This window comes from Numenius arquata, chromosome 6 (genome assembly GCF_964106895.1).
Source record: "Numenius arquata chromosome 6, bNumArq3.hap1.1, whole genome shotgun sequence".
Lineage (NCBI taxonomy): Eukaryota > Metazoa > Chordata > Aves > Charadriiformes > Scolopacidae > Numenius > Numenius arquata.
The window spans coordinates 40757935-40773168 of NC_133581.1; the positions used below are offsets into that span (position 1 = coordinate 40757935).

The window sequence follows — 15234 nt, forward strand, 5'->3', positions numbered from 1 at the left end:
AGGATCTCCTGAGCGTGGTGAAGGCCTGCAGCTTGCTGGGCTGGGCTGGGTCTGTGGGATATTCCGTTCCCAGGGCTGGCTGCTTGGGATCTCCGGCTGTGTGGCTTACCTGCCAGGCAGAAATCACTTGAGACCTCTTAGTCCTTGACATGCCATTGTGAAGTCCTGTGGATTCCAGTTGAATCCAGCCATTCTGTGCCAGTTAAATGAACAATGATGGCTTTGCTCAGGCACTGCATGACATGCACATGTACAGTTCAATGAGAAATCTTGTTTGTGGGTGCCCTAGGAACTTCAGGAGCACAATGTGGCTGTTTCCTGGGTACTCGGAGAAAAGCCAAGGCTTTGTTTGCGTTGCTGTCTCTGCAGATATGAGAAAATGCTCAGAGAAGGAGTTCCGTTGCAGTGACGGTAGCTGCATAGCTGAGCACTGGTTCTGTGATGGTGACACAGACTGCAAGGATGGCTCAGATGAAGAGAATTGCCGTAAGTGCTTTCCTTGCTTTTTAACCACAGGAAACAGTCCTTTGGACCTGCTCGTGTCTTGGGGTTTGGCATGTTTTCTCCAGCAGAGATCAAAAACAAGTTAGTCCTGCCTGTATTGTCAGCTCTGCTGCCTTCTGTTGCCTACCCCAGAGGGCACAAGAGGATGGTATATCTCTTGCGTTACCTCACAGGCACACTTCGTTGGTGCCTGGCTGCTTCTCTGGTCCTTCCCACGGCTGCGTGACTTTGAGTCAGAGCAGGAGGCTTAATACTTTACTGAATATAGCTCTGTATAAACCCGTAGGAGTTGGAGGGCAGGGAGGAAGGGGAGAAAACTGGTCCCTTCTTTTTCCTCTCATCTGATTCCTGCCTGAAATTTCTGAGGCGCTCTGCCCACTGAAAGCATCCTCAGAGGCTGCAAGTCCCCAGCTGGCACGCTGCAGGGGCTGCCTGCCCGACCAACCACTTGGATGCTTTATGCAGGACATCATCCCAAAAGGGCTGGTGGGACAAGTTAGCTGGAAGCTGATTTGAATGATGGGCAACGGGGGCCGTGAGAGCCCGCAACAGTTGTTTTCTTCTCCACCTTCACAGGCTTGTGGCAAGTGGGACAGGAGTCTGTTATGTCCCTTCCTAACCCCCACCGCCTCTCTCCTGTGTCTGTGAAAGTTTGCAGTGGTCCCTTCCCCCACCCTGCTCTCAAAGGCATTTTGCAAAATTTGTTCTAGATAGCAGGAAACTTCAAAAGGCTCTGGGAGGGGGATCAGGGCCGCCAGCTCCTGAAGGGCAGGGGGAGTGGATGCATGGGGGAGTTGTCTTTTATCTCTCCAGATAATGAGAGTTGGCAGGGAGCCAGGGGCTGCAAACATTTCTAAGGGAGGAAAGGGCTCTAAGAGGAAGCCAGCCTCTCTCCCTCTCCTTTCCCCCTCTCCCTTTCTCGCTCCCTTGCCTGTCGCTTCCCCAGCAGGCCATGAATAGGCCCTGGGGAAGGGAGGGGAGATGTTTCAACCTTGCCTCCTATGGGAGTGGAGGGGCACCCAGAACTGGTGCCCCTGATTCTTTGAGCTGGAATGCTTCCCCAGTCCAGGCTGGCACTTGTCTCGATAAGGCGTTTTAAGTAACTCGCTGAGAAGCTCAGTTTGGCTACCTCCCTTTCTCTTGTCTTCCTCCATCTGGTTGTCATCTTTTCCTTATCTCCAAACCTGCTTGTCATTTATCTAGGACAAGAGGGGACTACAATTGTGGGGGTTTTTTTTGTTGTTTTGTTTTTTGTTTTTTTTTTTTGTTTCTTTTGGAGGCATGTGTTATAACTGAATCACACTACACAAGAATTTAAGTCACTGACTTAATTTTCTCCTTGAGGAGACCTAAATACTTCTTCAGGCTCCTTTGGTGAGGGACACATTAACACACGGTTTGGTATCCAGCCACTGGATAGTCACTGAATTAAAGTTCTTACTGCATGCCTGCAGGCCGTGCCCGCTACTTCAGGTTGGAGAGGCAACTTCCCAGACTGTCTGTCTTTTCCCTTTTGTTTAATGGATTTATTTTCAGAGCTCCTCAGTTGGAAGACTCGTACGCCTGAAACACGCAGTTCATTCTCTGGACAGTATGAGAAGAGGTGTCAGATTCTGTTGTGTGGGACTCAAGATATTTTTCCTCCCTTCTCACATGGTGTACTGTTGAACGGAGAAGAGTGGACAAATCCTTGACTATAAGCTTGTTGGGCTTTGCCGAGGGTCATCTGTCTCACCGTGCTCCTTGGTGATAAGGCACAGTTTGTTTTGGCGAGGGCTTGAGAGGAAAGGGAGGGAGGAAATCCTCAAAGGTCAGGTGCAGACGCGAGCACCTTGCTGCTTGCTTGCTTGCTTGCTTTGGTCTTCAAGTGCTTATTTTTGTGATAATTTTAAAGGAATCATTCCATACTTTTAACCTTGCATTCTGACATGCCTCAATCCTTAATGTAGAGCTACTCCAAAAGGTATCTTCATTTTTCCATCTGTTTTTGTACCTACCTTTTTCAGGCTTAATAAACAATTTTAACACTTTCTGGAGGGCACTAAAATGTAGTGTCTCAAGCATAAATGTGGAGGTGACACTCCTGGATCCTTTTTATTACTTTCCCATCAACTCTTCCTTCGTCATAGCTGTTTCCTTCCCTAGAACTTAAGGACTCTTGAAAAGTTAGTGTTTATAGACTAACGCCCCAAGTAATTTATTTTTTTAATTATTATTTGTAAGGAATTGTGTGCTTGGGTGTCTATATATATAGCCTTAACCTGCCTCTCAGTGAAGTGCAAACAGCATTCAAGTTCCTCTCAGTAATACAGATCACGGAGAGCCATGTAACAGTGTTTAGTAATTTCCAACACCTTTCCATTGAATACTTGCTAATCCATTATTAGACTGAGAAGGTTGTGTCTAAACTGGATTGTGCTCTGTCACCTCAGGCATTTTTTTTTTTCCTTTGATTCCCTTGTTAGCGTCAGATGTTCCAGCTGCCACCTGCAGCTTGGAGGAGTTCCAGTGTGCGTATGGACGCTGCATCTTGGACATCTACCACTGTGATGGCGATGATGACTGCGGGGACTGGTCTGATGAATCTGACTGCTGTAAGTTAGTACAGGGTGATTAAAATGGTCTGAGCGTTTGACTTGCATTTCACAGAGTTGGGTTGCAGTGTAGACAGCAATCTAATTTTTCTCACATAAACTGGCTCTTTTGTTGTTTTATTTTTTTTTTAACTCGGGAAAGTGATGGGAGTCACTGTGCAGTCAGCACACTTCTGCGTACAGAAACTAAAGCGGTTTCCAGAAGGAGTCCATTCAGCTCCACAGTAGTGAAGTGTAAGGGTGAGGGGCTTTGGGGATGTTACATTGGTCTGAGTTTGCTCTTTATATTCTTTGCCATCTCTGCAGCATCTCACCAGCCTTGTCGCTCTGGGGAGTTCATGTGCAACAGCGGCTTGTGCATTAACGCTGGTTGGAGGTGTGATGGAGACTTCGACTGTGATGACCAGTCAGATGAGAGGAACTGCAGTGAGTGCTGGGAACTGGTGGAAGCGTTCGGTTTCTGCGGATGCGAAAGAGTGTTTGGGACTGTTAGCTTTGGAATGGGATGTCTTCTCATCCTTATCCTTCTTGCTCATCTAACGTTCTTTTTGTGGTCCCTCAGCTACATCTATGTGCACAGCTGACCAGTTCCGCTGTAAATCAGGACGCTGCGTCCGTCTGTCCTGGCGTTGTGATGGGGAAGATGACTGCTCTGACAATAGTGATGAGGAGAACTGTGAGAACACAGGTTTGGCCTGCTGCCTTTCTGCTTATAGCTAATATTTCCATCCTGGAGGTAATAGGTAGTGAAGTCTCTTTTGGCTTGCTCCACTGATTTCAGCCTAGACTCCTCCCAAAGAACGGGATCTATAGGCTATCTTATCTGCTTGCAAACAGGTGCGGGTCTGTGCGCTTAAACTAACTTCAGTGATGGTGTTTCCTGATCAGATATCAGATCCCTGTATCTTCTTATCCTGTCCCTACACTATGAATTACCAAAAAGCTCCGAGATGATTCCATTCAGATTTGAAAACATTAATAGTGTGCAAATATATAGGAATATATAGAATCCTCTATTTTCCTTAAATCCTTCAGAGTATCTGTAGGCCCTGTTGAGGAATAGTGTGTACTAGTCCATGAACTCATCCCAGTGAGTGGAGCCCAGCTGTGCATACTGACATTTCTGGATCAGTGTATTTTAAACAGCGGGTTTAGGTGTGACAAAAATCATAGGATCATAGAATACCAGGTTGGAAGGGACCTCAAGGATCATCTGGTCCAACCTTTCTTGGCAAAAGCACAGTCTCACCAAGATGACCCAGCACCCTGTCCTCCTGAATCTTAAAAGTGTCCACTGTTGGGGAATCCACCACTTCCCTGGGGAGATTTTTCCAATGGCTGATTGTTCTCATTGTGAAAATTTTTCCTCTTGTGTCCAATCAGAATCTCCCCAGGAGTAACTTGTACCCATTGCTCCTTGTCTTTGCCATGTGACTCCTTGTAAAAAGGGGAGTCTCCGTCTTCTTTGTAGCCACCCTTTAAATACAGGAACATGGTGATAAGGTCTCCCCATAGCCTTGTTTTCTCAAGGCTGAACAAACCCAGTTCTCTCAGCTTTTCCTCTTACGGCAGCTTCCCGGTCCTTTGGTGGCCCTTCTCTGGACCTTCTCCAGCCTGTGCACATCTATTTTGTATAGTGGGGACCAAAACTGAACACAGTATTCCAGGTGTGGCCTGACAAGAGCTGAATAGAGTGGAATAATGACTTCTATATCTCTGCTGGTGATGCCCTTCTTGATGCAACCCAGCATCCTGTTGGGTTTCTTTGCCCCATCAGCCCACTGTTCACTCATATTGAGCTTGATGTCTACCAGGACCCCCGGGTCCCTTTCCATAGAGCTGCTCCCCAGCCAGGTAGATCCCAGTCTGTGCTGCACTCCTGGATTATGATTTTCCAGGTGCAAGACCTTACACTTGTCCTTGTTGAACTTCAAAAGGTTCTTGTTAGCCCACTCTTCCAGCCTCTCCAGGTCTTCCTGCAGGGTGGCTCTCCCTTCCGAAGTGCCCCTTTCCCCACTCAGTTTGATACGATCAGCAAACTTCATCAGGGTACACTTGATCCCATCATCCAGATCACTTATGAGGATACTAAACAGCACTGGGACCAGGATCAATGCCTAGGGAACCCCAGTCGTGACAGGTTGCCAGTTTGAAAAGGAGCCATTGACCACCACCCTCTGGATGCAACCTCTCAGCCAGTTCCCCACCCACCGCACAGACCACTTGTCTAGACCTTAACACATCCCTTTCTCTAGGAGGAGGCTGTGGGGCACCATGTTGAAAGCCTTGGAGCAATCCAGGTAGACAATGTCCACCACTCGCCCCACATCAGCCGAGAAGGTTACTTTGTCATAGAAGGCAATTAGGTGTGTCAATTTAATTCCTATGGAAGGATTACATAGAATAAAAAGGATTTGTGAAACTGTACCCCTTGTTTGGGCCTGTTGAGGAGGGGAGAGTGGGTGTTCTACAAGGACAGCTGAGCTCAGAGGACCTGGAGGGGCACACTTTGTAGCCATTTGAGAGCAGCTGCTCTAGATCGGTCAGCTGTCATGGGCATTGATGTGCAGGAGATTGTGGTGATGCTGGAAAAAGCAATTTTACATACGGACAAGCCGATAACCCTGTTGCCTCATCCCGGTAATGATGGTATTTAGAGGTATTGAAAGAACAGTTGCCACCCAGAAGCCAGGTCAAACTTCCAGGGACGCTGAAATTCAACCTCTCCTCCCCAAACCAAACCCGAGGTGGTTCAGTACAGCTATCGTTGCTGTAAGGTTACTTGTGCAGTTCTTCGTTAGGTCTATGGTGATGGTCAGCAGGTAAAAATTAACTCAGGAGTTCCAAGCAGAATGTGAACTGGCTCATCTAAGCAGAATGCTGTGCTGTCTCAATGTCGGTAGCAAGAGTTAAAACCCTGTGTCACCTCTTGGATTTAGAGCAGAATTCTATTTTTATTGGCCATAAAGGGAATTCCTAGAATACTAGGAGATCAGATGATGTAAGGATCTTTATGTTCGGTATGACAAATGCAGTCATGTTTCAGAATCCTTCATATGAAGCATTCCTGTGCTCTGAAAAGTGAATCTGCATGTGATTTGTTTTTATGTTCCCAGTTGGCCTGTCTCTTAGTTCAATATTTGTACTTGTTGTTACTCTCACAACTACCCTTCTCCATGCTGCTTACGCAGGCAATCTGCCAGTCTAATCATTTCTTTGCTGATAACTGTATTGTCCTGTTGTCTTCCTAGGATTATCAGAGGGTGTTGATTTGGAAACCGCTAACCAAGTCAGCGTAAGAGGTACAAGAAGTGAGATGCAACAGGACAGTGCAGTTATTGCTGAAGAAACAATCAGATTGGCGAAGTCCCTAGGAACAGCATTACTTTACTTACAAGAATTCTGTAGAGTCTCTCTGCCAACAGCAGAAGTTGAAGCGTGTAGCTCATGTGTGAAATCCTGTTGCCTGAGCTCAGATTTCAAGGATGGATGTAAATCTCATTCCAAGTCCATCACAGTGCGGTTAGGGCTGGACAAGGTGCTCGTTCCTAGGCAGGTTTAAGATCCATAGCCGTGCTGGGGTGACATATTAGATGATTGAAGTGAGGAACTGAGTCCTCTCTTGCTCATACTGAGTAGGGTTGTGGAATCTGGAATCAAAGGGAACTAAGCCAGGGCCCCCCAGGCATTCTGAGAGAAATTAAAAGGCTGAACTTCCCAATAAAGCAACATTGGACTCAGTCAGGAGAAGAGTTCACAGACCTTCAAATCAGCATAAAGATATGTGAAGCAGTAAGGAGTGCAAGATGAGCTGAATTCAAGGAAAGAGGAAGCCATGGATTTGTGCTCATATGTAAAGTTTGTAACAAGTCATGGAAAATGTTCTATATCCTTTTCTTCACCGTGACTGTTGTTCCATCAGTAAGCTGCGGTGTGCTTACTTTCCCCTTCTATTGCAGGAACCCCTCAGTGTGCCCCAGACCAGTTCCTTTGTGGGAACGGGCGTTGTATTGGCCAGAGGAAGCTGTGCAATGGAGCAAATGATTGTGGAGATGGCAGCGATGAGAGCCCGCATCAAAACTGCCGTAAGTTCTCCAAGTTCAGTCTTAAACGTAAATGGAGGCACTGTGTGATGTGTGGGAGTCTCTGTGGTGTTGCTGAAGGATGTGTGTAAGAAAGAAAGCCTGGGTTGTGATAATGGAAGAGAGTCAAAGACGGAGGAAAACCACCTTGGTGGTCTTGCCAATTACATGCTGCAGACAAGGAATAATGAGGAGAAGATTATGATCTCGGGTATCAAAGTTTGTCTGCAGAGACAGTGGATCCTAAAAGCATATTATTCTGAGGTTCATTGTCCCCTTTGGTTGTGGCCTGCAGTGGAGAGTTCTGATTGCAAAGCGGCAGCTTCCAGCACAGCCTGTGTCCTCCCCAGCTTGCTCAGCCTGTTCTGAAGGGTGACAGCTGAGGACGCAAGCAGCTGCCTTGTGGTTTCAGCTCAGTTATCTTCACATGTTCCTTTCGCAGGTCCACGAACTGGGGAGGAGAACTGCAATGTCAACAATGGTGGCTGTGCTCAGAAGTGCCAGATGGTACGAGGGATGGTGCAGTGCACCTGCCACACAGGTTACAGGCTCCTGGAAGATGGTCGATCATGCCAAGGTGGGTTTTTGGAGCAATAGCCTCCTCCCTGCTGCTTTGATGTGCTTGAAGTTGATGGCTATGATAGGGTGCAAACAGAGCATGAAAGCAGAAGCAAGCTATTGGTGAGGTTGCCTGACTTGTGGATGATCCAATGGTAACCCTCTCCCTTTACACCATGCAGATGTGAATGAATGTGCTGAGGAAGGCTACTGCAGCCAAGGCTGTACCAACAGTGAAGGAGGCTTCCAGTGCTGGTGTGAGCAAGGCTATGAGCTGCGACCTGACAAGCGTAGCTGCAAAGCTCTAGGTAAAGAGTTCAACCTTATTCTGGTGGGTGTGTGTGTGTTGGTCCAGTTCTCGTACAATTTTGTCTCTAATCCTTCATTGGCAACATTATGCTGTTCACCGAGCCAACATGTGAGGAAAGGAAGTACCTGGATTGGTATAGAAATGCCCAAGTTGTTGGTGAATGCTTGTGAAAATTTTGTGTGATTTTGACCATGGAGAGATACTTCACTATTTCTTTTTCCTGCCAGCAGGACAGCCCTTGCCGCCTTTTCCTAGTCCCTTGTCATTCCTGGTCACCCCAGACCCTGGGACAAAAACTCCTGCCCCTATCTCTGTTCAGGAAGTGTCTAAGCCTTTCCAGTCAGTGAGGTTGTATCGCACCTCCTTGTGGTTTGACCCTTGATGCTGGTCACCTGTCCTGAATGCTGTGAGTGGCTGCTCTGTGGACATCTGCTGTTTTTTAAGGGCATCTATACACTTGCTATACACTTGTTTAACTTTATTCCTCAGCTCCTCTAATGTAAGAGCTGAGGAATTAGAAATTGCATTTAAAGAATTAAGATTTCATTAGGAGTTCCCCTAGGGAAATCCATAAAGAATTGCCACGTGCTCTGGGCAATCCTGCTTCAGCAGGGGAGTTGGACTAGATGATCTTTATGGTCCCTTCCAACTCTAAAAATTCAGTGAAATTCAGTGAATATTGATACTGATACTGATTTTCTTTTTTTTTTTTGTGTGTCTTTTTCCCCATCTTTTTATTTTTATTTTTTTTTCCCCTTTGCAGTGCAAGTGCCAGCTGAGTTTGTATCTCCCTGAGGCAGATTTTAACTGTCTTGTCTGTGGTAGAAGATGTGGTAGAGCATGTGTGTTTGTATGGCTAGGAGATGGATATAGGAAAAGGAAACTTTAGTCCATCTCTCTAGTGGTATGGTTTCAGAGGCTGAGATGAGGCGGGCTGGGGTGGAACCGGGAATGATCACTTCTTCCTGAAAGAATGTTTTCCAAAAGGTTTAAAACTGCTCGTCTTCAAGTTAGGGCCATGTATTGGGGATGCGAAAACGGCTCTCTGAAGTGTTTTGCACTTGGGAGTTTATTTGTTACTGCAAAACTATGTTCTGGGACTCGGTGCAGAAAGAACGGAAGGTGGGACCCGGTCAAAGTACTCTAATGCTGTCTTCCCATATATTCTCAGGGCCAGAGCCAGTGCTGCTCTTTGCCAATCGAATTGATATCCGACAAGTGTTGCCTCATCGCTCAGAGTATACGCTGCTCCTCAACAACCTGGAAAATGCCATTGCCCTTGACTTCCACCACAGCAAGGAGCTGGTGTTTTGGTCTGATGTCACTCTCGATCGCATCATGAGGGCCAATCTGAACGGTAGCAATGTGGAGGAGGTGGTTTCCACAGGGCTGGAGAGCCCAGGTGCGTCACTACAAAAAAGGCAAAAGCCTGGGGACTGGCCACGGTGTGAGAATAGGGGTGGGTGTGTGGAGAAAAGTGGGTACTCAGCATTCGAAATAGAGTGCATCTCCCTGAGCAAGGGGGTGGGTTGGATGGAATGGGTGCAGAGATCAGTGTCCCTCTGGAGTTAATCTTGCCTGATGGGGGAAGAGACAGGAGGACTGAGTTGGGCCTCTTCTGAGGCTGAGTGGGAAAGGGAACTATTTCTGTGAGCAGATCCTGCTCCTGGTTTCACTGTGTGCTTAATTCTCCCTCGGAGATAGGTGGACTTGCTATTGACTGGATCCACGACAAATTATACTGGACAGACTCTGGGACATCTCGAATTGAAGTAGCAAACTTGGATGGCACTCACAGGAAAGTGCTTTTGTGGCAGAATCTGGAGAAGCCCCGAGCAATTGCCCTACATCCTATGGAGGGGTGAGTGAAAACTTAGGACTCCAGTGAGCCCTCCATGCACGTGCTTCCAGGCAAACATTGAAAAACCCATCCTTGGTCACAAAGGCTGCTTCTGGGCTCAAGCCTTCATTTGGCACTGCCAGTTTGGGGAACCTGGCAATGCTGGGGACCTTCAGAGCCTTAATCCTATTCTGGATCCTTCAGGTTTCACCAGCCTAAAAGTGCTGGGTGTTACCTTGTTGGCTGTCGCTTCTCCCATGGCTCTGACCCAGTCTCATGCTCAAGGTCACAGGACTGATACTATTTTGCCCTCATCGGGAGTGATGCTGGGTGCAGTGCGTGGGACATGAGTTTTCTAGCCTGTCTCTCCCTGCCTCTTCCAGCACTATCTACTGGACCGACTGGGGCAACACTCCCCGCATTGAGTATTCCAACATGGATGGCTCTAATCGGCGCATCATTGCGGACACACACCTCTTCTGGCCCAATGGACTGACCATTGACTACGCAGGACATCGAATGTACTGGGTGGATGCCAAACATCATGTCATTGAGAGAGCCGACCTTGATGGGCGGAATAGGAAGGCTGTTATTAGCCAAGGTGAGTACCGGGTACGTACAGGGAGTGCTCTCTGCAGTAAAGAAGACAGAGTAATAACACAGAGGTTTCAGAGCCACTGGCTTCTGCTTCTGTGCTTGGCTCCTGTTCTTACACTGCAGGATGAATTCTGCCACTGTGGAGGGATGGGATTTGCTTTGTCTTTGGTGGACAGGAGAGAGGAATTGTCTATTATATTAGTTGAAGGTGGATTTGAGTAGATTGGCTGTGGCAAGGCCTAAGGGGCAGTGGAAAGAGCTTTCCCTTGTCTCCCTGCTAGCTTGAGTCCTGTTGGACCTAATTATATCCCTCTATTGGATGTCTGTTACAGGCCTCCCGCACCCATTTGCTATCACTGTGTTTGAGGACAGTTTGTACTGGACAGACTGGCACACCAAGAGCATCAACAGCGCCAACAAGTTCACAGGCAAGAACCAGGAGATCATCCGCAACAAACTCCACTTCCCTATGGACATCCACACGCTGCATCCTCAGCGCCAGCCAGCAGGTAACTGCAGAGAGGGTAGAGACTCATTTGAGCCGCTAGAAAAGCTGCTGCCACCCACCACCCTGTAAAGCAGGGAGATGGCAGGCCTGAACCCACCATATTGACACATCTACCACCTCCGTCTCCAGAGCTGCATAGAACTTGCTCCATCTGGCAGTTCTGTTGAGGTCCCTCAGCCCCGTTAACCTGGTGTTACCACAGCTCCCTCTGCTGACACCCGGGAGCGGAGGCTCTTCAGAAAGAAATACTTGTGGCTTGTTTATGCAAGAGCTGTTTTGGGAGGGGGGAAAAAAGTCATAAGCGGGCACTAGTAATGAGCGACACCTCCCTTATTCCTCTTCAGTTGCTGTAATCTGCTCTAGAAGTGGATTGAGTTAAATACTTTATTTTAAAATTGAGCCCTACAAATGGAGTTAGTGCTTCAGTTTATACCTTTTCTTATTCTCAATTAACTTCTGAGTGGACAAGTTAACTTTCCCATGTGGGTTTTAACACCTCACCTGGTGTTCTTCCTCTTTTCTTTACTCTTTGCTTTATGCCTGGTTGTTTTTGTCTTTGGCTACTTGAGCAGGGAGAAACCGTTGTGGGGCCAACAACGGGGGCTGTACTCACCTCTGCCTGCCGAGCAGCAAGGATTACACCTGCGCCTGCCCCACGGGCTTCCGCAAGACCAGCAGCCATGCCTGCGCCCAGAGTAAGTGAGGTGGGACCACAGCCTGCACGCTCAGATGTTTGGTGGGTGGCGGAGGGTTGGCAACGGGAGCAGCGGTTGCAGCAGCAGTTGCTTCCAAGGAGATGCAGCTAGATAGAACTGAGTTAGTGGTATTAAGTGCCCTGCCGGAGGATGCTTCATCTTTTTAATGCATTCCCTTTGCCCTTGCAAGGCTTGATGGGTGAGGATATAGAGAAACTCCGTCCTCGGGCCCTTATTTCAGGGCTGCTACTGGTGCCACGTTACCTGTCACAGCTGATTGTTTCCCTAAAGCTCCCATAGGAGCTGGCTCAGTGATAAACAAAAAAATTAAGGCCTCTTGATTGCCACAGTTTCTTTTGGTTTGCAACCATGTGGAAGAATTGGACCAACTGTCTCCTAGATTCACAAGAGATGGCATAGCTATTTGATTTGGAGTGAGGCCTATGCCGTTCTTTAAAGAATATGGTTGACTTTGTTCCCTCAGCATAGGTTGCTCTCAGGAGACAGTTCCCTACTACTCTGTCCCCCCACTGCCCACCCCCCTGCAGTGATACTTTCCTGCCAATAAAATCCTGAGCTGTGACCTGCCAGTGAGAGATGGTGTAAGTAGTTAAGGTTGGCTATAGCAGGGAATTGTCTGTGTCTATCACTGTGTTGTTGAACTTAGAGAAATTAAAAGAAGACCTTTCGACCTTTGATCAGGTCTTGACAAGTTCCTGCTTTTTGCCCGAAGGATGGACATCCGTCGGATCAGCTTTGACACAGATGACCTGTCAGATGATGTCATCCCCCTTGCTGATGTTCGCAGCGCTGTGGCTCTAGACTGGGACTCAAAGGATGACTACGTCTACTGGACAGATGTTAGCACCGACTCAATCAGCCGAGCAAAATGGGATGGATCAAGTCAAGAGGTACAGTGTTAGCTATGTGTGGAGGTCACCTAGCCAGGAGACTCCTTGAGCACGAGATTGGAAGCCTCTGAGAAATGCTGGCCTTCTAAGGAGCTGCAGTTCATGCTGGATTTGTTGTTCATTAGTTTGCCTAGTTCTCAGAAGAGCCTTGAGATCACACTTCATACATAAGTTTGGTATACATTCCTGCTTGCATGGAAAGCGTTGAATTGAGACATGAAGCATGTTGATTTGTAAGCTGTGGTCAATTCCTTTGCTGTAGCCCTAAAATCTGAAAGGAAGAACTTTTAAATACTCTGTTGTGGGCTACATTTGGACCAAGAGCCACGCTCCTTGGGAAATGCTTTTTGCACGTGCCCTTAGGCTAATGTTGCCATAAATGAGGGGAACAGAGTTCAAAGTTTGGAATTGCAGCTTGATCAGATCTGAAAAATAGATGTTTCTCCAAATGTAAAGCTTATTTGAACTTCTAAGTCCTTAATGCTCTTTCTCACATGGCATGACTCTACTTGGGCTTTTGCCTTTTGAAGTTACCATTGTGTAGAATAGGTGGTGCCTTGGATAAGTGCTTTCTCCCGAAGGTCTAAGCTCACTAAGGATTTTTTTCTTTTTGTTTTTATTTAGGTTGTAGTGGACACCAGCTTGGAAAGTCCAGCTGGACTGGCAATTGACTGGGTCACCAACAAGCTATACTGGACTGATGCAGGTAGTGGGATCCTCTGCTTTACCTAGACTTCTGTCTTCCTTATTAGTGATGAAAACTGAAAAACAGCTGGGTAGTTCTATCCGTCTCATTCCAAATTTGTCTTTCTGTCTAGCAAAAAATGGATTTTCATCTCGTATGCTTCTAACCAAGCAGGAGTTGAGGTGGAATCCTTAGTTTAATTCTCTTTGCAGTATCCCCAGTACTAATTCAGTAGAAAGGTTTATAGTAGAAGTCAAGCACCACTGTTGACTTGCTGCAGAACTTGTGATTCTGTGTGTTTACATATCTTCCAACAGCGTAGTATCTGGAGGGCGTTCCCTGCTGGAGAGTCACAGTTCAGAGAGATGCAAGGAAGGTGATTCTTTTCTAGCTGTTCTCTCATGCCTACGTAGATACCTTGGGGGCTTAGGAAAGAGCTGATTTACAGGACTCGGCACCAGTGACAGCCACAGAGGTGACTTGAGGGATCTAATGGAAGGTGACAGTTTGAGCCATGTTTCTTACCTATTTTCCAGCTATGGACAGAGAGGGATGGAGGGCAATAACGCATTGTTGTCTGTATTATTTTTTTTTGCCTTAGCTCTGGTGATTCCAGAGGTCTTTGATCTCTCTCTTGTTCTCTCTCTTGACTTTTGTAGGAACAGATCGGATAGAGGTCTCCAACACAGATGGGACCATGAGAACTGTTCTAATCTGGGAGAACCTAGACAGACCTAGAGATATTGTGGTGGACCCTGTTGGAGGGTAAGAGATTCTTTCTTCTGGGATGAAATGGCAATTCTTGCATGTCTAAAGATTTGCAAGTTCTCTGGGTTTGTACCATTGCCTTTCTGGTACCATTGTTCTACATCCTGCCAAAGACTGAAATTAGAGACCTGATTTTGGATGCTAGTGGAAGAAGATAAGCAGGGATAATTGCCTGTTGTGCTCTAGAGCTTGCAGGAGCTGACTGGTGTTTTCATTTGTTTATCCTGGGGATGGAATAACTAAAGATGTGGTACAAAAAATGCTGAGAATGAGGCCATCTAGATCTTTTCTTTTTCTTTATTTCACATCTATATTGAATTTGTATTCAAGCTCTTTACTTATCAACCAGAGTTCAGTCAGAAGGGCTTCCTCAGGTAAATTACTGCTGATCTCAAGCAAGTTGTAACATTAGTGGCTTCTTGGCTTCAAAGCACCGTGTCAGAGTATTGAGGGATCTACTGTGCCACAGAAACTGAGTAGAGTAACAGAGACAAATGGTTTCAATGACTGATTTTGCTTCTGAATCATAAGACCTTGTGGAACTAGGGATAGGGTGGGTAGGAAGAAACTTGCCAGCCGTTGCTTTAGAAGTGCTGACTGTCTGGAAAAGTGTGCAGTTCTTTCCTTGAGTGGATTACTGGAAGACCAATGCAGCAAGTGTATAAAGGGCCAATGGTGGAGACTGGTAAATAATTGCTCGATTTTTAGACCTTGAATTATTATCTTGAACTTTTTCCTCCGTGCTGTAATTAGGCTAACACATGGGCAGTAGAAGGTATATGCCCTTGAGTATGATCTTAGGTACACTACAAGAACCTAAAGCTGGACATGTGTACAATATTAGTCTAATGCTGCTTCTTGCTAGGGCCTGAAGGCACCAGGCTCTCTTGCTTCTCTGTAACGTTGCCTGCCCTAGAGGCAGTGAAGGAGTGCAAGCGTTCACTTCTGTCTGGGCTTGTGTTCAGGTTCATGTACTGGACTGACTGGGGAGCCAGCCCAAAAATTGAGCGTGCTGGTATGGATGCCTCAAACCGCTTGGTGATCATTTCTTCCAACCTGACATGGCCTAACGGCTTGGCCATTGACTACGAGTCGCAGCGCTTGTACTGGGCAGACGCAGGCATGAAGACCATCGAGTATGCCAGTCTGGACGGGAACAACAGGAAGGTAAGGAAGCCATCT

At 47.0% G+C, this 15234-nt stretch overlaps 1 protein-coding gene across 1 annotated transcript in view; it reads left to right on the plus strand.

Annotated features, from left to right (window-relative positions):
- The window catches only part of LRP4 (LDL receptor related protein 4), a 69955-nt gene that overhangs the window by 39883 nt on the left and 14838 nt on the right, over positions 1-15234 (plus strand). Inside the window, exons 6-21 of the mRNA XM_074148831.1 lie at positions 370-486; positions 2970-3098; positions 3405-3524; positions 3661-3786; positions 7058-7183; positions 7623-7757; positions 7921-8046; positions 9220-9450; positions 9753-9909; positions 10272-10489; positions 10818-10994; positions 11566-11688; positions 12391-12599; positions 13224-13305; positions 13944-14049; positions 15018-15219. Of these exons, the coding sequence (XP_074004932.1) occupies positions 370-486; positions 2970-3098; positions 3405-3524; positions 3661-3786; positions 7058-7183; positions 7623-7757; positions 7921-8046; positions 9220-9450; positions 9753-9909; positions 10272-10489; positions 10818-10994; positions 11566-11688; positions 12391-12599; positions 13224-13305; positions 13944-14049; positions 15018-15219 (2384 nt within the window). The remainder of the gene's footprint in view (positions 1-369; positions 487-2969; positions 3099-3404; positions 3525-3660; positions 3787-7057; positions 7184-7622; positions 7758-7920; positions 8047-9219; positions 9451-9752; positions 9910-10271; positions 10490-10817; positions 10995-11565; positions 11689-12390; positions 12600-13223; positions 13306-13943; positions 14050-15017; positions 15220-15234) is intronic.